Source organism: Dendrobates tinctorius, unplaced genomic scaffold (assembly GCF_039654945.1).
Source record: "Dendrobates tinctorius isolate UK_male_01 unplaced genomic scaffold, ASM3965494v1 ptg000084l, whole genome shotgun sequence".
Taxonomy (NCBI): domain Eukaryota; kingdom Metazoa; phylum Chordata; class Amphibia; order Anura; family Dendrobatidae; genus Dendrobates; species Dendrobates tinctorius.
The window spans coordinates 32,238,075-32,260,719 of record NW_027361752.1 but is presented as its reverse complement, the minus strand read 5'-3'; the positions used below and the strand labels follow the sequence as shown (position 1 = coordinate 32,260,719).

General features: G+C 42.3%; 1 protein-coding gene across 4 annotated transcripts in view; it reads left to right on the top strand.

Moving 5' to 3' along the window:
- Positions 1 to 22,645, top strand: part of APP (amyloid beta precursor protein) — a 321,957-nt gene that overhangs the window by 65,645 nt on the left and 233,667 nt on the right. For all 4 annotated transcript variants that reach the window (XM_073584514.1, XM_073584513.1, XM_073584515.1 and 1 more), the window contains one exon: positions 15,257 to 15,421. In XM_073584514.1, the coding sequence (XP_073440615.1) occupies positions 15,257 to 15,421 (165 nt within the window). Of the gene's footprint in view, positions 1 to 15,256; positions 15,422 to 22,645 lie in introns of those variants that run through there.

Sequence of the window (22,645 nt, the reverse complement as noted above, 5' to 3'; positions counted from 1 at the left end):
ACGTGGAGCGCAATAACTGTAGAAGCAATCTGCTGACGAGCTTATTAATTGTCCTGCTCGTTTTAGATTTGAGCTCCAGGTGACGTGTGATATTAAAAGAATAGGACAAGAGAGAGCCATAAGAGCTGTATATTATCTGCCCGCTTGGCTGTCCTCACAGATGTCAAATTGTTGATAGATCCTGCAGAAACAAAATTAACGACTATAGGTCGAAAGCGCATTACTGGGCTATCTCCAGAGAATGTGATTGTGCTCAAATAGGTGGTGTCCATTCAAATGAAGAGAAGTCCCTCGTTCTGATCGGTGGGGACCTCAGTTGCTGGACCACCACTGGTCTAATAGCTGTCCACTCTTATATGGGTAGGTGACAACCTGTTCATACTGAATTCTCTCCTTAATGCTTTAAGCCCGATACCTCCTAGTCTGATAAGAGATACATGCACTGTGTTGTAGAAAAACACGCCTAATTCCATAAAGTCTCAGTGCGTACCTCAGATGGGAACATAGGGTCATTCGGGTCAGGCTGTATACACAGCTCTGGCAAAAATTAAGAGATCACTGCAAAATTTTCAATTTGTCTGATTTTTCTCTTTATAGGTATATTTTTGAGTAAAATGTAAATTGCTCTTTTTCCTATAAACTACTGACAACATGTCTTCAGATTTCCAAGCACTAAATTTTGTATTTATTTTCAGAAAATGAAAAATGGTCAAAATAGCAAAAAAGCAAATAATGCTTAGAAAACAAGTTCATAATCATTTAGAAACAACAATACTAATGTTTTAACTCAGTAAGAGTTCAGAAATCAATATTTTGTGGAATAACCATGATTTTTAATCCCAGCTTTCATGCGTCTTGGCTGCTTTCCACCAGTCTTTCATACTGCTTGTGGCTCAAAAATGTAAGCAGTTCTTCTTCGTTTGATGGCTTGTGACTGTCCATCTTCTTCTTGATTACATTCCAGAGGTTTTCAATGGGGTTCAGGTCTGGAGATTGGGCTGGCAATGACAGTGGTTTGATGTGGTGGTCCTTCATCCACACATTGATTGACCTAGCTGTGTGGCATGGCGCATTGTCCTGCTGGAAAAACCAGTCCTCAGAGTTTGGGACATTGTCTGAGCAGAAGGAATCAACTGTTTTTCCAGGATAACCTTGTATGCGGCTTGATTCATACGTCTTTCGCAAAGATTAACCTGCCCATTTCCAGCCTTGCTGAAGCATCCCCAGATCATCACCGATCCTCCACCAAATTTCACAGTGGGTGAAAGACACCCAACAGATGACGCATCAACAGAGCTGCAATTTCTGTTCCTGTTACGGGGCAGGACTACTGGTGTCATGCTGATTGACAGCTTGCTCTCCCCTGCCTAATTGGGCAAGTCGGCTGTCATTCAGCATGATACCAGTAGTCCCGCATTGTCAACAGGAAGACAAACTTCCCCTCTGTTGACAGGGAGTGGCTGAATCTCTTGCAGGAGTGGACAATGACCAGCATCTGATACAACGGACAGGTAGTTGCCTCTGTTAGCAACTATATTACCGGATCTTCCCTTTAACTGTTGTCTTAAATTTTTAACTGTATTTGAGAATAGTGAGGCAGTTCTCTCTTAGAGTAATCGTCATTTTATTTTTATGTTTTATAAATCAATAGTATACCTGAAAATGTCTTATCAGAGCAATCCACCTCTTTATCCTCCTGGACTGATAATTAATTTTCGAAATTGTCAATTCATGGATAAAATGTGTATTCAGTAAAGACAGATTGGTACATTACTGAGATAGGAGATGACAGTTGGTGCTCAGAAAGTTCTAACTGGAGGGGAGGGAGGAGCTAGATGCAGAGCTCCTCCTCCCCATAGAATTTTATGAGCACCAACTGTCATGTCCTATCTCTGTAATGTAACAATCTGCACTGAATACACATTTTTTCCTTGAATTGATAAATTTCAGAATGAATGATCAGTAGGGGAGGACAAAGAAGCAAGTATCTCTGATAAGAGAAACTAAGCTGTATTTTTTTTTTTTTTTTTTTTTTTTTAATTTTCATGTGTACTATTGGTTTATGAAATTAAAAATAAAATGAGCATTTAAAGGGAATCTGTCACCTATTTTTAGCCCTATCAGCTGCCGACACTGCCATCAGGGGCTTATCTACAGCATTCTGTAATGCTGTAGATTAACCCCCGATGTAACCTGAAAGATAAGAAAAACGAGCTAGATTATTCTCACCGGGGGGGTGTGGTGGGTGTTGCGGTCCAGTCCGGCGCCTCCCATCTTGTAGCTATGACGTCCTCCTTCTCACTTCTGCCGCGGCTCCTGCGCAGGCGTACTTTATCTGCCCAGGTCAGAGAGGTCCGGCACCTGCGCACTGCAGTACTTTACTCTGCCCTCAACAGGGCAGATATAGTATGCCTGTGCCAGATCTGCAGCAGAAGTAAGAAGGAGGACCGCATCGCTAGAAGATGGGAGGTGCCGGACCGGACCGCGACACTCATCGGACCAGACCGGACGCAAGGGTGAGTATAATCTAACTCGTTTTTTATCTTTCAGGTTACATGGGGGGGGCTTAGCTACAGCATTATAGAATGCTGTAGATAAGCCCCTGATGGCGGTGCCGGAAGCTGATGGGGCTAAAAATAGGTGACAGATTCCCTTTAAGCACAACCTGAGCCAGCAATTGTTTAAGTACATTTTTTGACATTTTTATCTTTGTTGGGTTTTTTTTTGTTTTGTTTTTTTTCATGTTTAATTTTTCAGCCTGTCTTTATGTTTCAGCTGCTTTACACCATTAAATAACCTGTCAGGGAAGGCTGGGTAGGTAAAATATGTTGCATCTTCCCCCTGTTATATTTTTATATTATTTATAGCCGGCGTGGAGGGAAGCACTGATCCATAAACACTCTCACTTTGCAGTCCCTGCCTATTAAAATGCAGAGGGAGTTTTTTGGCTGCACTTGCATGTACTTTTCTGAAGGGAAGCGATTAATCTCTGAGATGTGAATGATACATTGAACTACTTTCCCAGATAGACTGGATCCCCATCTCAGCACTGATCAGAATTTCAAACAGCCCCTGGAAGCCGATACCCTCTCTGGTCAATGATCCGAGACAGAACAAAATGTCACATACTTGGTATCTTTCATTACACGTTATTTCATTATTTTGTCCTTGGGGAAACCAATGTATCTTCGGGAACACTTAAAACAAAAAAAAAAAAACATTAAAGAGATGAAAAACCCGGATCTGCGCTACTTTTTGTGTTGGCCTGACAATTGTAGGTGATCAGTTAAGACGGAGCGCAATTCATGTTAGATCTTAAGTCAGAATTTCATGAGAATATTAAGGAAATGTTGAAAACGATTTTTTTCTGTATTCAGTGTTTTATGGATGCAAAAGAAAAGGACATTGTGCTGAAATTCAGAAAGCGTGATTATAGGGCACTGTCGGGTAGATTCTCCTTAACATTTACATTTCGGGAGGAGAAGTATTAGACTTGTGTATGTCTGTCTCATACCAAGCAGCCTGAAAATGGTTAGTCATCAGATGGAGACATCAGCAGAAGCTTTTTACAAGACACCGTTCTGTGAAGATGTGAAAGCTTTCTACCACGCAATCTAAATGCACTGGGGAGCGAATAATATCATCTCCATTCCGCTGAGCTGGCGTTCGCTCATCTTACTGTGTGCATGCTAAATGAGGAATATTGCCTGAGCTCCAGGACTCCAAGCTGTAGCATCAAGACCTTTTATCGGCTATTTATTAAGCATGATATATCAAAGAATATTATGAGGAGCCCAGATAATACAATTTAGAATGCATTGATTCAAGACCCCCTGGCAAACTGATACTTTTACTAAGGAAAGTTAGGCCCTGCTGGTCTTTAAGGGGTTGTCCAGGCTTAGGACTCAAGTCTACAGTCATTCTATGTGACAGAAGCTTGTGAAACCTCACAGCTCACGCAGTATGTGCTGTCCGGATCTTCCAGTGCCGGCCCAGGGAGCAGTCATCTGATTGCAAGTATACGATTTGCATACGTTCGGTCACATTCCGTCTAGACATGCCGTCCATGTTTAGGATCCTCAGGTGCAGGCCCTGGGAGCGGGCAGTCGTGATCGCAAGTATGCAATTTGCATACTTTCGGCTACATTCCGACTAGACGTGTCTGTGCATGTCTGGTCAGCATGTGACCGCATGTATGCAAACTTCATGCTTGTGGTCTCGCGCCCACTGTTGCTGGTGGCACCTGAGAATCCTGAGAGCGCGCGTTGTGAATTACATTGTGGTCCTTCAGATAAGCGGTCATCCATGTTTTATGTTCAAGGCCCCATTGTGCAATGATGTTGTACTTGCTCTTCACTCTTAAGAGGTCTTCATCAAGTCAACAGTGATCGTCTCATAATGGTAAATGCCCTAATAGGTAGACCCCTATACTAAAGTTTGCTCAGATTGATTCACAGGACCTGTTAGTAATCTATAACCACTGGATGCGAGCACTGAGGACCACCTCCTACCTCGCGACATCCACCATTTTTCTTTTGATTAGTTGGCCTGCTGCGATGTCGTCATTGCGGCATGACTCACATGTGACATTGCACCATTCTGACTAATCAAAAGAAGAGCTGCGGATGCCAGTAGGTAGGCGTTTTTTGGGACGCCAATCCTCCAGTCAAAGACTACTGACATGGGTACTGGGCCAGGTCCTGCAAATTGATTTGCACCTTCTCTACCCTATATAATAGAACAGAGAGTCACTAAAAGTTTCATAATACAAGCAGTCTTCACAAGCGGCTATTCTTCTCAAATATGCCTGCTCTCTTACTTGGGCTACGTTCACATGCTATATATACTGATGATCCATATGGGACCTGATTTCATTTTATTTTTTGTGCACCCATAGACTTGAATGGACAAATCCAGCAAATGGAAGAATCTGGTGCATGCTGCCATTTTTTTTTTCACATGGAGATTCAGTCCGTTAAAAAAAAAAAAACCCACTCTCATGTGAACAGCTCAGTTGAATAACATTGGTCCGAATGCTGTCAGTTTTTTCATGGACAGCACTCGGACTTAAAATATAAACTATATATGATCTTTGTCCTAAACTGTAAAGAGAGGAGGGGAATAACCTCCTTACAGACATCTCACCCATGAAAACAAAAGGATTCAACATTGGATTTCCGTGTCTGTTGTGAGGCTTTATCCATATTGAGTAGCCACGTCCTGGTAGTGTAGCAAGTGTTCTATTTAAAGGTATTGTGTTATCAATTTTTTTTTTTCAGAAATTGAAATAATTTAAAATATTAATCTTTTTTTTTTTTTTCTCAGAAATATTTTTTTTTAGTGATAAAATCTGAAAAATAACTTGAGATTTTCAACTTGTAAACCCTAGGGGAAGCAGCTGCTGAAATTTCCCATGTAAACATAGGGTAGTGCTAGGCTACTTTCACACTAGCGTTTCCTGGAGCTGCGGAGGGAAGCGCACGGCCGCCGTGAAGCTCTCCCCACAGCTGCACCCCCTCCGGTCAGCTCTGCCTATGGGCGCATGTCGCTGCATGTGACCTGCGTACCCTTTCTTTGGCATTGGGTATGCAGGCCGTGCGCAGGTATGCGTTTGCCGGTGCATGCGTCCTTTTGACGGTGCGCCGACCTGCGCCAAACGCACCATGTTGCACTTTGTTGTGCTCGGCGCACCATCAAAAGGACGCATGCGCCGGCAAACGCATACCTGCGCACGGCTTGCATACCCAATGCTAAAGAAAGGGTATGCAGGTCACATGCAGCATCATGCGCCCAGAGGCGGAGTTGACCGGAGGAGGTGCGGCCGTTTGGAGCTTCACGGCGGCCGTGCGCTTTCCTCCGCAGCTCCAAGAAACGCTAGTGTGAAAGTAGCCTTAGCTTGTATTATGACTGCAGTAAAAGTGGGTGGGATCTGCTCACGTGTGTCTGATGGCCCTCCTCTCCTGGGCATTTGCAAAAGGATGAAGTTTGGGATCACAGTGTAGACACATTTTGAAGGTGACTGCAAAGTAATACCAAGATGTGGATACCGTCACTGAGGACTCCTGGCATTACCATTCTCTTGGTGCTGCTCACTGTATCACACATGATAGGATTAAATAAATGGATATACTCAGTCAGTGTAAAGCCTCATTCAGACGTCCCTGCATTTCTTCTGAATGAGGATTTACACATGAGGATGCCGGGTAAGGGATCAGCAGGTCGGCAGCCTGACATTAGTACTTCAAGGCTACTGACCTGTTCTTACCGCTGTAAGAAGTCTCCGCCGCAGCACTGTTCTCATCCCATGACCTCCTGTCACCGCTCACTGTTGAACATTGTGTGAGCAGTGACAGGGGGGAATTGTAGCTCAGAGCGCAGATCAGGACTACAATAAAATGATGCCTGACTTCCCCCCCCCCACAGCTGTGAAAGGGACAGCACAGAGAACATGCCCAGTTTTCAGTTGAAGCAGTCAAAGTACAAGAGATGCGGTCAGACACGGACCGTAGTCTCCCATGCCCTGGGGGCTTCCATACGTGGGATATGTAAGTGTCACACTCAGATGCTTACATACCAACAAATGAAAAGGGCCAACCCCATTGGCTGCAGATAAAAATAAATGTTAGAACGCAACATTTCATTTTGTAGTAAAAATAATTGATTGTATTATCAATAATAGTGCAAAAATAAAAATCACATCACATTTCCTTAAGCTTCTTCCAACTCTCTCTCTTGGAACATTCAATGCCTTTATTATCTTTTAGTGTATTTTTTCTTGTTTGTTCAAGGCAACGATCTCTTTGATTTTTTTTGACCAGTCTCTTGCCAACCCAAAAATATTTGTGAACTGGAGGTCTTTGCTCTTGAAGAATGGGCTAAGATTTTTCAGAACACTGCCAGAAGCTGGTGTTTGTCTGTTTATCACATTTGCAGCAGGTCATAACAGCCAGAATCTGGTGTTTGTGTATCACAAGCACCAAGGATGCTTGTCATGAAGGGGTGAATAATTCTTAGACTGCAGTAGTTGGTAAACTGGCATTTTGTGTTGAAGTTGAAGAAATGTGTTTATTAGTTGTGATGAGCTATTTATACGCTGTTCTTGTTTGATTGTATTTTTTTTTTTTTTTTTACAAACAGCACAAAGTTTGTAAATTTTGCAAATAAATCGAATTTACGATGGAGCTTGCAACTGTACAAATAATTGTTAGCCAAAATGGTGAGTTTGGTCAACTTTGCTGTTGTGTATGGGCATCTCCAGTAAGAGCAGCAGTCTGGAAGACTAGGCCCCATCTTTTATATGGTGGGCACGGTTTAAGTCTGAGTGCAGACGGACTTTTTTAGCCCTGCGGATTTTTCCGCACAGAATGGAAGAAATCCGCAGGTCAAATGACCTGCATTTTTCCTGCGGATTTCTTCCATTTTTCCTGCGGTTTCCTTGCGGTTTTTGTGCGGTTTTCCACTGCGGTTTTCCCCCTGTGGATTTGGTGACAGGGGAGATGTAAAACCACACAAAAGAAGTGACATGCTGCAGATTTTGTACCGCAGGAAAACCGCGCAGAAAAATCCGCAGCGTCTGCACAGCGGTTTTTTTTTTTAATTGATTTTAAGGCTACTGTACATCACAATGCGGATATGCAACGTTTCTGTGGGGTAAAATCCGCTGCGGAACCGCTGCAAATCTGCATCGTGTGCACACAGCCTAATACTGCACTTCAACTGTGGGAGAATCCAGGGCACCATGACCCGAGATTATTGGTTAATTGCCAGATGTTTTTTAAGAGGAGGAATCGTCTTAATGAGTCAAAGCGTTCAATTACGAGTACTCTGTGTTTCGTAGTATTACTTGTCAAGATTAGAGTCCTTCGAGCTCACAGCACGTTGGCATCTTTGTGCTAGCGTTATATTTTAATAGGGAGATATAAGGATATGCTTTCATGGAAATTGCTGGACCTCCATGTATTTTTAAGCTGCTTTTGTTCCTGAGTTATCTGTGCACCACACCTATTTGTACTCTAAAGTTGGCAAGGATCTGATCCGGCTCGGCTTTTTTCAACCCTGTATTGTGATCACACTTTTAGAAATTAGACGGCTGAGTTTAAAAAAAAAAAAAAAAACACCTTTTTTTCCGGGTTTGGGTGGATTCTCTTTTGTCCGGTAGCTGGATTCAGACTTGTGGAGCTTCAAAAGAGAACTCCTTCAAAACTGGAAACCATCTGCTGTCTGGTCAGATGTTTACACCACAGCGTTCAATGTTGGGAAAATAAAGAAATACATGGCAGCCATTCACAATGTGGCTCTCCATTCTGGCTAGTTGAAGAAGGTCGGAAACAAAATGTTAATATCTATAGTAGAACATACAAGAAAGTGTTTTCATAAAACAATCACTATCCGAGTAGCAATGTTGTCATTTTGTCGACTACAATAACCAATTTTGACTACTCATTCTGCAACTTTTCCTTACCACTTTATCCCTAAGGGTATGTGCACACTTTGCGGTTTCTGCTGCGTTTCCGCAGCGGTTTTGGCTCTGCAGAAACGCAGCAGATTCTGCTGCGTTGTACAGTACCTTTATTTCCTATGGAAATAAAAAAAAGCTGTGCACATGCTGCGTTTTTTTCCGCGCGGTTTTGCTGCGGTTTTCAAAACGCAGCATGTCAATTGTTTGGTGCAGAAACGCTGCAGTTTTACACCTCATCCATTATGAGGTGTAAAACCGCAGATAAACCGCAGAAAAACCGCAGCACTTTGTCCTGCGGATTTCCTGCAGTTTTCTCTACAAAATCCGCAGAGACAAAAAACTATGTGTGCACATACCCTAACATGTTTTTCTGACTACATTTTGACCATATTAATGTTCTAAGTTAAATATGAGATTCTGTAACTCAATACAGTTTATACCAAAGCACAAAACTTTTCTGGGAATGTCCATTCCTCACCCAACTTTCCAGTGTTTGTGCTGTCCTCTGATTCTACAGAGGCTGGTAATAGGGGGAAACCACTTGGGTTCAGTATATCTGAGTCCTCTAGAAACTAAAGGGCTCAATAATGGATCGACCCTGATTACATGGTACATATAGAGTACCTGCATGTGATATACCCAAATATCTTCATGTGAAGTGCATTGGTTGTCATGGTCCTAGTTAGCTAGAAAATGCTCAGAATGACCAATAATTACCCTTTTTTTTGCTCTGCAGTATTATACTTTTGTCTTGGCATTTTATGTTGCATCTTAGGCTATGTGCACACGCTGCGGATTCATCCGCGCGTGTTTTGTAAAATCCACAGGTGAAACCGCAGGTCAAAAGACCTGCGGTTTTACCTGTGGATTGCGCTGCGGTTTTGCCCTGCGGTTTTTCATCTCCTCAGTAGAGGAGATGGCAAACCGCAGCGGAATCTGCAGAAAGAATTGACGTGTCAATTCTTTCTGCGGATTGAAAACCGCAGATAATCCGTGCGGAAAATTCCGCACCGTCTGCATTGTGGTTTTTGATTCCCATAGGGAATCATGGTACTGTAAACCAGGGCTGTGGAGTCGGTAAGCCAAACCTGCGACTCCGACTCCGACTCCGACTCCTCAATTTCCCTTACACCGACTCCGACTCCGACTCCCACACATATTGCTTATATTTAAGTGAAAAATTTATTGTAGTACAATGTGAACCTCAGACATTTAATCATTTTTATGATCCAATAATCAAGATATTTAGATAGAACAGAATATATATTGGTGTACTACCCGGTTTTCATTCTTTTTGGTACAGATACGATATGGATAGACAGACATGGATAAATGGATAGATAGAGCAGATTTCTAATCTGCTTTTGCTATTGAGTAACATTATCTATGAGCTCAAAAACCTTTCAGGTGATGCAGTTTTTTAAAAAGATGATCAACTTTTGCAGCTGAAAAACGTATCCTCAAAAAACACAGGAAAAACGCTGTGTGTGAATGTAGCCTTAGATCAGGAATATAACAGCCATTTATAGGACATTTCATAACTTTCCCAAACTCCTATGAAAAAATATTCAGCACATCCTGCATTGAATTACTGTACCCAATTTATTATATATTTTAGGAGTCGGAGTCGGTCCATTTTATACCGACTCCAACTCCGACTCCACCAAAATGAGCACCGACTCCGACTCCACGACTCCGACTCCACAGCCCTGCTGTAAACCGCTGCGGAACCACAGCAAAATCCGCAGCGAGTGCACACAGCCTTATATTTAATTACGGTATACATTTTTTTTATTTGCGGACTTAGTTCATCAGAGTTTTCTTTTGTTGCGTTGTAAAAATATTCTTACCGAAGTTAATAATGTATTGTAGCACTGCATATTTATTGTCTGCAGCAAGAAGGCATGACCCTATGATATGTAGCTGCCCTGTGATATATCTGCTGCTTCCACCGCAATGCCACACTTTGTATTTATGATGGACCTTTCATAGCGGGTAGCAGCGTTGTATGTTATCCAGTGGCAAAGTGGAATTTATTGGTGGAAGAAATGGCTTAAATCTGTTTGATTTGTACAAAATGGCACAGAGAATAATTCCAAGGGTGTTTTATTATGTCAAAGGGATAGAATTTTTTTTTTTAAAGAATGAGCAGAAAGGCCTTCTACAAGTTCTTGGTGAAAATAATGGCTGGTCCGTTACGAATAGTGACAAAATAAGGCGTTAGTAAAAAGGACCATTTTGTTTATTGACCTGTTTTGTTAGTAGATGTGGCTATCTTCTATGAGCATTGCCAGATATGTTTTAGCAAACACTGAGAAACATGGCCAGACTTTGTTCTTGTATCATTCTTCATCCTTTACTGGTGGTTCTTTGGCTTGCGGGTCAATGACTAGAACTTGGTATTTTTCAATGAAAGTCGGCGTCAGCTGGCATTTTGGAACTAGTGGATAACTTTAGGAGACTTGAATGGCTGCAAAGGCCACATACGCATTACATTTAAAATCCACGGAATATTCTGATATTGGCACTACCTGATTACAATCTAAGGCCGGGGTCACACTTGCGAGTGTGATGCGAGAGACTCGCAAGTGTGACCCCGGCCTACCGGGTATGAAAGCCTAGGCCTTGTAAGACTTCCCCAACAGATGTCAGGTGTCCGAACGATCCGGCGCCTCAGAATTCCAGCTGCCGATCCTTTTGTTCTCCCAAGGGTATGCTGCTGCCAGAAGATTGTTACTTTCACTCTCATTTGTCATTGAAAGCTATATGAGGGCATTGGGAAAGATGGGTATCATCTGAATGATGGTTCTGCTGACAGCTCCCTGATGTGTTTGGGGATGCTTAATAGTTTGGTGGCAAATTTGATTTTTGGTTTATTATAGTGGTTGTCTGATAGAGAAGATTCATTTTCAAATTAGGGACTTAAGGACCTTCAGCAGTTATCTGGAGTGGTGATGCCTACAATGCATGCCCATCTCAAGGGAAGACACAACAAGGTGGTCACTAAAAATCAATGGACAGCCTATTGGTTTTAATAGCCACCTTATAATTCTTCAGTCCCCCATGATCCACCCACGTTTCTGGTTAGTGAAAGGTCCAAGCAGGAGAACAACCTATGAATAATTTTCAAGGTGAACCTTCCAATAAGAAGGAATTGTTAAATGCAGGCAGCCTGTTTTTAATATTTATTCCGAAATACAGAAGCATGCACGTTGGACAGTTTTTTAAATGTTCATTAGATGACTATCCCCAGTAGGACTGAACTTTTTTATTACCGTATATTAAGTTTAATTAATTTACTACTACAAATTTTCTACTATTTGGTACAACATTAATGATCACCAATAAACAATATTTTTATTATCGTAGATGCAAAGGTTCCCAAAGCCTAATCCAACATTGGAAATCTTGGTAGTAAGTTTGGTCCCTGATATCGCGCTACTTTTTCTCAGGTGTGATCTAATATTGCTTGTGTTGGCATTACTATGTCCTTGCTGAATAGAACGTTTGCCTATCAGATTGTTGAGTAACACATTGCGGTCGAGCCATCAGAAAAGTGGTTAAATAGCAAATAAAGATGTTTGAGAAGCTCTCATGAATTAATTTTTACAAGTACGTCAAAACAACAGATGACAAGTGGACTAAATCATAAAAGTCTTAGAATTTATGTAGATTAAACGTCAACATAAAGAAGATTGATCGTCATTCCGGCAAGCTGGAGTCTGATAAGACGTAGGAACAGATGGCTGGAAAACATAGTGTGATTCCCAACAAAGTACTTCATAATGAATAAACACTGCTGGTAAATAAACCATTTGTCGAAAATAAGTGGGGCTTGTCATAATGGTGGTCAACTGTTTTTTTTAGATGATGTTACATTTTCTCCAGGGGCATCTTTGCACCATTTGAGGTCATATTGCCGGATATGGTTATAACGTATGAACCTCCCAAATAAACGATGGGAATCTTTGATGGAAAATTGAGCCATAGATTAAAATTTTTGACTCCATTCGGTCAATGGAACCATTTTGAGGGCATATATTAAGACCCAGCGGTTACATATTGTGGAGTTCTAGGCTCTAGTTGCCACAGTGTAGTTCCCCTTTGAGGTTCTGTGCGCTTTCAACGAAACAGGGCTGCCCGGAGAGAATACCTCCATAATATAACTTCTCATAGACCACAATACTTTTTTTTTGGTTTTATCATGAATCATGAGGAAAAACCCTCTTATATGGCTCCCGAGATCGCATAAAAGCATCTGATCTTCTGCTCATTTACTTTGCAGTGGTTATTTAAGGAGAAAATTAGAATTGTGAGCCGTGGCCAAAAGTTTTCAGACTGGCATAAATTTTCGTTTTCAAAGAGTTTCCTGCTTTAGTGTTTTTAAATCTTTTAGTCTAATGTTTCTATGGTTACTGGAGTTTGTGACATCAGAAGAGGCTTCTGAATCCCCGACAGGAGCGGTCTGTGTCGGGGAAGAACAGCGCCGTGCACAACAGGCAGGTAAGTTTCGCCTGCCTGTTAGTCCTTAGGTACATTTCTTGTTTTTTGTAAAGTTCTGGATATACCCTTTAATGTAGAGGGGGTATCTTCTAACCAGGAATCCAAAATTTCAATGTTTTGTTCACTGAGCCACTTGGTTATCACTTTTGTCTTGTGATGTTGTTCTCCATCATGCTAGAAAAACCATTGTTCATCACCACGATGCTCCTGGATCATTGGAAATTGCTCTTTGAGGATACTTAGACCCCATTCTTTATTCATGGCAGTGTTCTTAGGCACAATCATGAGTGAGACCCCTCCATGGATGAAAAGCCCCCATGAACGGTGTCAGGATGCTTTACTGTTGACATGACACAGGACTCATGGTAGCGCTCACCTTTTTCTTCTCCGTACAATCATTCTTTTAGATATCTAAAACGGAGAGAACCTAGGCTGAGAACAAAATGAACAAAAACCCTGCAGTAAGTGAATAGTAATAGAACATGTAAATAACATGGGGGGACTTCGTTGACACATATTTTGATCAAGAGAGCGTAAAATCCATCCCGCCGTAACAACGTCTACCCAATCATGACGTTCCCCAACTCTTATAGTTCACCTTATGTGCCAACAAGCCTGAAAATAGACGAGAATAAGAGAACGATTAGCGAGCATGAAATTTGCAGGTTTTCTTTTTTTCTATTTATACTGTAAGTAAAGTTTCAAACTTTGGTATCCCTACAAATTATCCTTCAGGGCCTCATTCAGACATCATGCATCAAAAATGGGCACGTTTCTGCGGCGTTTTTTCTTTCGAGAAAACCGGACATCTGAATGTGACGTAACGTCGCGGTTAGTTTATCGTTTTCCCACCTTTATAACGGACAACACCACGTGGATCCGTATATTACCGATGTCTCACTCTGTACTCATTCTGATGGTATTGGACTTTTTTATATGATGATGTACTTTTTTATGTGATAATATACCATACTTTTTTATTTTGAAGATATATTTGAAGATGTGCAAAAAATCCTTAAAGACTGAATGGCAAGTTGTCCCCTTTGCCGTTCTCCATCATTAAAATGTATGTTCACTGAACAATATTTTTGATTTAAAATTGTAAAACCCTTAAGTCGTATTACATACAGCGCTTACATTGTACTCTTTGAATCGTCCCAGCAGGATATCCATAGAAAATGGAATATCTTCTACAGTTGGAGTCAGCATTACCATATTATTGGGAATTACAGGGAATAAGCTGCATTCTAAATAATGTGACAAATGTCACTTTTAAGTTTTTCATTCCTTTCAAATTTATTACATTATCATTTTTATACAAAATACAAGTTATTTTGGTTGAAAATTTCTGACACGTACAGACTTTATCTTGTGTAGTACCTGAGACTTTGTGTGTATGTTCGTGATCTAGAATTTGTGGAACCTCGTAACAATCATAGTAGGTGTTGCACCATTTATGTGATTTTATTTGTTGGATTTTTTTTTTTTTCATTTATTGTGGCCAATAATAGTATTTGGATAACGTAATTTAAGAAAAGAATTTGAACCATTTCTGAACTCTTGCAATTGTCATCCGACCTTTTCCTCTACAGGGAAACTTGAGGTGGCGTGTGAGATTGGCGCGTGCCAAAATTTGACGTAAAGCTCTAACCCTGCAAACATTTAATAGCTGTCAGCTGGACAGCTGCGTTCCTGACCCCCTGACATATGTGTGCTTGGTTTTTCAGAGTGTGCCTGAGTTCTGAATGGGAAGACTACTGTACTCTGGTGGAGGCTTGCATCCCTTGAGAGCACAGGATCAGAAATGTCGAAATTCAGTATGCCTGGTGTGTATTGGATGTTTGGTGAGTGCTCAAGATGGTCTCTCCAGCCATCTTTATGGACTAGTTGCTGCTCTGTTCTTTTAATCTCCACAGTGCATCCCTTCCTTTTTTTTTTCACGCTCTTCTCATGCCACGTATGAGGCTCTGATCGAGGCTGACTGTGAAGTTTTAGTACATTTCTCAGTAGGGGTTAATACTTCATGATGTACGTGTTTCTGTTCTGGAATAAAAGGCATTTATGGATATAGTTTTTCTTACGTACAAGCTTGATATTCCAAAGGAATACGATGACTGAGGTCTCACCAGCACAACTGGCGGTCAACCAAGCCATCATTCCTTTTGTGCCACCCACCAGCTTCTGTATTTCAACTTGTGCAACTTATTCTATAAAATTATTTGACCACAAAGACTAAAAATATTGCATCTGCTGTAGTATTTTCCATGAGGTAATTACTTGGTTTATTTTCCTTAGGTCCCTGCAGATGGGAACGCCGGACTACTGGCTGAGCCGCAGATTGCCATGTTCTGCGGCAAACTCAACATGCACATGAATGTTCAGAATGGGAAGTGGGAGACAGATGCTTCTGGAAAGAACTGCATCGGGACCAAGGAGGGCATCCTACAGTACTGCCAGGAGGTAGGTGCATTCTTTTATTGCTTTATTATTTCTTTTAATTAGTAAAAATGTTCCAAACTTCCATAAAATTTTTTAGCAAGAAGGACGGACTAATTTTGTAAATACATTGCACAACTTGCTGTATGTTGAACTGATGTAGAACTACAGCTTGTATTGTACTCCGAAGCTGCAAGTACTATCAGCTAAGCTTAGATGTTGTTGCCTATATACGAAGTCATATATATCTATTGCCACAGTGTGTAATGGTGGCTCTAGAATAAGTGTAAGCAAGTGAAGGACCACCGGGGAGAGAGACTTATTTGCAGAGGATGCACAATGTTGTGAGAAGCCTGGTGCAATGCACTTAATGTCTGGGGCTTTAACTCTGAAGGCTGTAGAATTTGTGAAGTAGAATGACTATGTTGCAGCCTGTAACTCGGGATCAGTAGACTAATAGGCTAATAATGTATTTACCGTAGTGGCATTATAGGCTAATTCTGTATCTGAAAAGTGGTGTTTAAAAATGAACCTATGCTTGAAAGTGTAAAGGCCCCATGTAGATGTGACTAAAGTCCACTGAACATGCCCATATTGACAGGTTCGACCGAATGTCTAATGTATATGGGGCCTCTGAGACAGATGATTTCAGGGGCCAGAATGATCGGCACGTTGACGTTTCAACAGTTGGTCCTGTTGTTCTGCACAGAGATAAGTCGCAGCCAGAGGAGTCCTGTTTATGGTAGAATTGAGTATTCTTGTGTGTGGGGTCGGGAGAGATAGCTGTTGGCCAAAAGATATTGCGACCGACCGTTATGGAATGTGTATTGTCACCCTAATTGTAGTCACCAAGACCGTCTGAAATGGATGCAACTAGAGGCAAGCAAATCGAGGATCCTGATCTAGCGGCCAGGGCAGTATTACGTGACCACTGTACGAAACTGCCTGTAAAGTGCCTCTTACCTTAAGGCAACCAGGGATCCTTTTTTTGATTAGTTGGCAGGGTGCAAAATCATTGTTGCTGTAGGATACGACATTGTGCCAGGCTGACTACTCAAGATGAGGGTTCTCTGATGCCGGTAGGTAGGAGACTGTTCTCAGTGCTTCCGTCTATTGGCCACATAATATTGACCTGGCTGCTTAACCTGGGTCCTGTAAATGTATTACTCATCTCTAGACACAACGGCTTTAACTAGGCCATTGCTGGGCCAAATGAACCAACCTCCTGTCTATCTACTTCTGTCTATATCCTCTGTTTATGTATGACAGAAGTCGGGAGGATGTGCACGTAGCAGGCTCATGCAGTGATCCTGCTCCGTACCCAGCAGGCTCCAGCTGTTGAAACCGAGCAGACGCCCACCAGTTACTGTTTTGATTGAAACTATATTTTGATTGCAGCAGTTTAGCCCCTTAGATGCTGTGGTGAACAGTAATATGCAATCACAGGAACCAGTTTTTTATGGCAGCCAGGGCGACCAATTTAGACCTATCCAATGGGGACTCTTCAGATTTATGGGGCTTTTTCAAATTTCTGTGCGCTCCCCGGATCTGAAATGTATTGGTAACATTGCAGATCTTAAACCGATAATGTTCACCTGCTCTGTAATAGGTTTTGGGAAATGCAGACCTTGCGTATGTTGGAAACATGCACTAGCATAAAATAAAATATGCATACATATACACTGCTCAAAAAATAAAGGGAACACTCAAATAATACATCCTAGATCTGAATGAATGAAATATTCTCATTGAATACTTTGTTCTGTACAAAGTTGAATGTGCTGACAACTAAATCACACAAAAATCATCAATGGGTATCAAATTTATCAACCAATGGAGGCCTAGATTTGGAGTCACACACAATATTAAAGTGGAATGTAATGTCCTTAAAACAAGACAAAATGAGGCTCAGTATTGTGTGTGGCCTCCACGTTCCTGTATGACCTCCCTACTGTACAACGCCTGGGCATGCTCCTGGTGAGGCGGCGGATGGTCTCCTGAGGGATCTCCTCCCAGACCTGGACTAAAGCATCTGCCAACTCATGGACAGTCTGTGGTGCAACGGGACGTTGGTGGATGGAACGAGACATGATGTCCCAGATGTGCTCAATCGGATTCAGGTCTGGGGAACGGGCGAGTCAGTCCATAGCTTCAATGCCTTTATCTTGCAGGAACTGCTGACACACTCCAGCCACATGAGGTCTGGCATTGTCCTGCATTAGGAGGAACCCAGGGCCAACCGCACCAGCATATGGACTCACAAGGGGTCTGAGGATCTCATCTCGGTACCTAATGGCAGTCAGGCTATATCTCTGGCAAGCACATGGAGGTTAGTGCGGCCCTCTAAAGAACTGCCACCCCACACCATTACTGACCCATTGCCAAACCGGTCGTGCTGAAGGATGTTGCAGGCAGCAGATCGCTCTCCACGGCGTCTCCAAACTCTGTCACATGTGCTCAGTGTGAACCTGCTTTCGTCTGTGAAAAGCACAGAGCGCCAGTGGCGTATTTGCCAATCCTGGTGTTGTGTGTCAAATGCCAAGCATCCTGCACGGAGTTGGGCTGTGAGCCCAACCCCCATCTGTGGACGTCTGACACTCAGACCATCCTCATGGAGTCGGTTTCCAACCGTTTGTGCAGACACCAAACACATGCACATTTGTGGCCTTCTGGAGGTCATTTTGCAGGGCTCTGGCAGTGCTTAGCTCGTTCCTCCTAGCACAACGGCTGAGGTAGCGGGCCTGCTCCTGAGTTGTTGCCCTTCTACAGCCCCCTCCACGTCTCCTGGTGTACTGATCTGTCTCCTGGTAGCGCCTCCAGCCTCTGGACACTACGCTGACAGACACAGCAAACCTTCTTGCCACAGCTCGCATTGATGTGTCTTCCTGGATGAGCTGCACTACCTGAGCCACTTGTGTGGGTTGTAGAGCCCTTCTCATGCTACCACGAGTGTGAAAGCACAACCAACATTCAAAAGTGACCAAAAAATCAGCCAGAAAGCATTGGTACTGAGATGTGGTCTGTGGTCCCCACCTGCAGAACCACTGCTTTATTGAGAATCATAGAATCGTAGAGTTGGAAGGGACCTCCTGGGCCATCTGGTCCAACCCCCTGCTCAAAGCAGGATTCGCTAAATCATCCCAGTCAGATGTCTGTCCAGCCTCTGTTTGAAGACTTCCATTGAAGGAGAACTCGCCACTTCTCGTGGCAGCTTGTTCCACTCATTGATCACTCTCACTGTCAAAAAGGTTTTTCTAATATCTAATCTGTGTCTCCTCCCATTCAGTTTCATCCCATTGCTTCTAGTCTTTCCTTGTGCAAATGAGAATAAAGTTGATCCTTCTACAATGTGACGGCTCTTTAGATATTTGTAGACAGCTATTAAGTCTCCTCTCAGTCTTCTCTTTTGCAGACTAAACAATCCCAAATCCTGCAACCTTTCCTCATAAGACAGGGTTTGCAGACCGGTCACCATTCTGGTTGCTCTTTTCTGAACTTGCTCCAGTTTGTTGATGTCTTTTTTAAAATGTGGTGCCCAAAACTGGACACACTATTCCAGATGAGGTCTGACCAAAGAGGAGTAGAGGGAAATAATGACTTCACGTGATCTAGACTGTATGCTTCTGTTAATACATCCTAGAATTGCATTTGCCTTTTTTGCTGCTGCATCACACTGTTGACTCATATTCAGTCTGTGATCTATTAGTATGCCCAAGTCTTTTTCACATGTGCTGTTGCTTAGCCCTATTCCTCCCATTCTGTATATGCTTTTTTCATTTTTATTGCCCAGATGTAGGACTTTGCATTTTTCCCTGTTAAAAACCAGGGTGTCTTGATAATTGCCAATAATTTCCATCTGCTTTCTATTCTATTTGCACAATAGCATGTGAAATTGATTGTCAATCAGTGTTGCTTCCTAAGTGGACAGTTTGATTTCACAGAAGTTTGATTTACCTGGAGTTATATTCTATTGTTTAAGTGTTCCCTTTATTTTTTTGAACAGTGTATTTGACTAATATGACTTCCCAGCTATTGAGTCAGCAGGGAGCGTTGGAGATTAGAGGTCAAATCACTGAATACATATGGGGGTATTGGTGATTGGTTGAGGGCATAGTCGTGTGCCGGTATCTTGGCACTGGATGGTGTAGTGGGGCTACATTGAGTTATCGATCCTAATAAGGCCTTGCCCTCTTACCTGAAGGGTCATTGTTGGTTTTCACCATTATGTGCCTGGTTCTTCTAGAGTGCTCAACATTTTCCATGCAGATTAACTTTTTTGTCATGGTGAAAGCAGATTTCCCGCTCATTTAATAAGTTATATCCGCTAATACAATTATTATTTCTTCTCTTCTCTCCGCTCTTGGTGAGTGGCAATGAGCCATGACAGCCTGTTCCACTTTTTAATCTGTGAGAGCAACCAGTCATGAAAATTAGCTCTTGTACGGATTCTAATAATAAACCTGATGTTTGTGAAGAGCTCCTAGGAAATTATGGTTATTTAGTCTGAGACTGCACCACATTTCAGCTGTGTGTGTAACGTGACATATGAATAGGCTTTTTGTTCTTGGGTGCATAGCCTTTTTCTGGCCATTATATGTCCCGCATTTCTCACCACTTCCCCTATCTGAAGACTCTTGCTCTCATTTTCTGTTTGTCTGTGGGCTTGTGGGTGGAGGCTAGCTGCTATGTCTCCCATGCACAGCACACACATATATCAGTGACACCTGCTCTCCTGTCTCTCTATGTAGCACATGTTCAGATTAAATTGCAGCATAGATGACAACATACAGTAGTGCTGAGCAGTGTAGCTGTGAATCCACTTATGGGGTAAGATAAAACACTTACTAGAAAGAAGCAAAACCATCTTTCTTCTTCTCTCACCCCCCCTCCTTTCTATAGACTTCAAAAGACAGCATCCAATGTATCAATTTATACAGTTCTGTTTCAACTCTTCCTTAATAGCCCGTGTCGGTGGACAGAAGGGTTAAAACGTCTAAATACTAATTTTCCTTTAAGGAGATGAGGGCTAATTCATATTTATTTTGTGATCTACGCTATACCAAGTTTTCAGTCTAGATTGCTGAAAAACAGGATTTAGGCAGGATTCTATGAAGCCATTCAGAATAACGGGGAAGATGGGAGTCTTAAAAGTATGATCTGCATTGCCACCTGAACGGAGGCTAAATAGTGTTCAACTGACTCCATCTACCACATTATACCGTTTTTGGAACAAATTAAAAGGAAACCTGAACACATTGCTCACATCTGAGCAGAAGATATATGTGAACCTACAGGACTTCGGATAAAAACAAATAAGCAAATACCCTGCAGAAAGTACTGTATTTTTCAAACTATAAGATGCACCCCAAATTTAGAGGCGGAAAATAGGAAAAAATAGTTCTGAAAATGCAGGTCCATCTTATAGTCTGAATTTAGCTTACCAGGGGAGCGGCGATGGTGTAGGGTGACAGGAGGAAGGCTGTTACAGGAAGCCGGCAGGAGGGGGATGATACTGTGGGCCCTGGACTGAGAAAAGGTGGTGTCGTGGCAAGGCCAGAGCCATTGATCTCCCAATGGTGGGTTTCAGGAAAATGTCGGGGGTGCGAGGTAGGAGCGGAGTCCCAGCTCTGCACTTTAATCTCCCGGCGGTGGGTTCTATGAAAAATGGCTGTCGAAGGTGGTGCATGCGCAAATTGACATCTCTGCTCGTCATTGAGCTGAGATCTCAATCTGTGCATGCCCCGTGAGAAGGTGTACCCAATCAGGATGGTACCTAACTCTTGTGGTTCACTTTGCTTCTATGTCAGCAGGCCTCAAACTAGGTGGGGGCAGATCAGGACCCAGACCTGACTGTTTCAAAACTTGCCCAGGGAAATGTAGACAGACAGAATGCGCAGCTCAAAAATCGGGAGCCATGCCCTGTATGAACAAAGTACAAGTAACTAAAGCAAAACTGAAGAAACGGGCCAACAAATGTTGATATACAGTGGCATGTAAAAGTAAGGATACCACTGGTCAAAATTACTGTTTTTATGAAAAATTACTGAAGTTGAAGATTAAATGATCTCTAAAAGGCATAAAGTTAAAGATGACACATTCCCTTTGTATTTTAGGCAAAAAAAACTATATATTTTCATCTTTTACATTGTAAAAATAACAGCTTGTAAACGCTTTTTGTAGCCAGACAAGAGTCTCTCAATTCTTGTTTGAGGGATTTTCATCCATTCTTCCCTGGAGAATTCTTCTAGTTCTGTGAGATTCCTGCTATTTTGAGGTCTAGCCACAGATTTTCAATGATGTTCAGGTCTGGGGACTGTGAGGGCCATTGTAAAACCTTCAGCTTGCGCCTTTTGAGGTCATCTTTTGCAAGTTTTGACGTTTGAAATTGACAGTTGGTGGTGCTGGTACAAAATGGGGAGAATTCAGCTGCAAATATGACAATAAACACAAAATTGTTGAGGATGAACAGTCTACAGATAATTTTGATATATTTGTGCTATGAATGCCTTCCCTATAGGGAGATAAAAAGAGAGCAAATTGGCAAGGCAAGATGTAAGACCATAGAGAAACCCACCCGGTAGTATAGGTTATGCCACTATATTGCCTCTGGGTTGAACTTATATTGAGTGAGGTTGAACTATTTGGTTTCTGTTAATCCACACCTGATAGACATTAGGGAAAGCATTTAAAGCATCTTCACCAGGAGCAGAACCACTCCTGAGGAAGGAAACAGTTTACCAAAACACGTAGTAAGAATTGGTCCTGTCAGCAACTCTTACCGTCCAAAAGTCACGCATGCCTCACTTGACTACCTTATGTCACACAGGTCCTGCACCAACCGGACTTGGCAAGCACTCAGGATTCCATCGCGGTGCCCATACTCCCACGGTTGTCTGGAAGAGTCACCAGCCAGGACAGCGCTCCGTTTCCACAATTTGTCCCCATGTTTACAAAAGACAGTATGGAAGATTTTTAGCCTGACCTATTGGACTACAGACTTGGCAGCTAACTTACCACAGAAAAGATAAAACAACTTTTCCAATACTGAAGTCAGCACTTCAATCACTAAATGTCAGCACTCCCCGATCACCGCCACATTTCTATCATCTCACCAGATAGAAATCTGACGCATTTCACATATTGATCAGATGTTACAAACTCCCATATGGGGGTGACACATGTAAGAAACGAACAGGACGCCTCTGATATATGGGGGGGGGGTCTGCATTTAGAGCTGGGTGTCCGTGC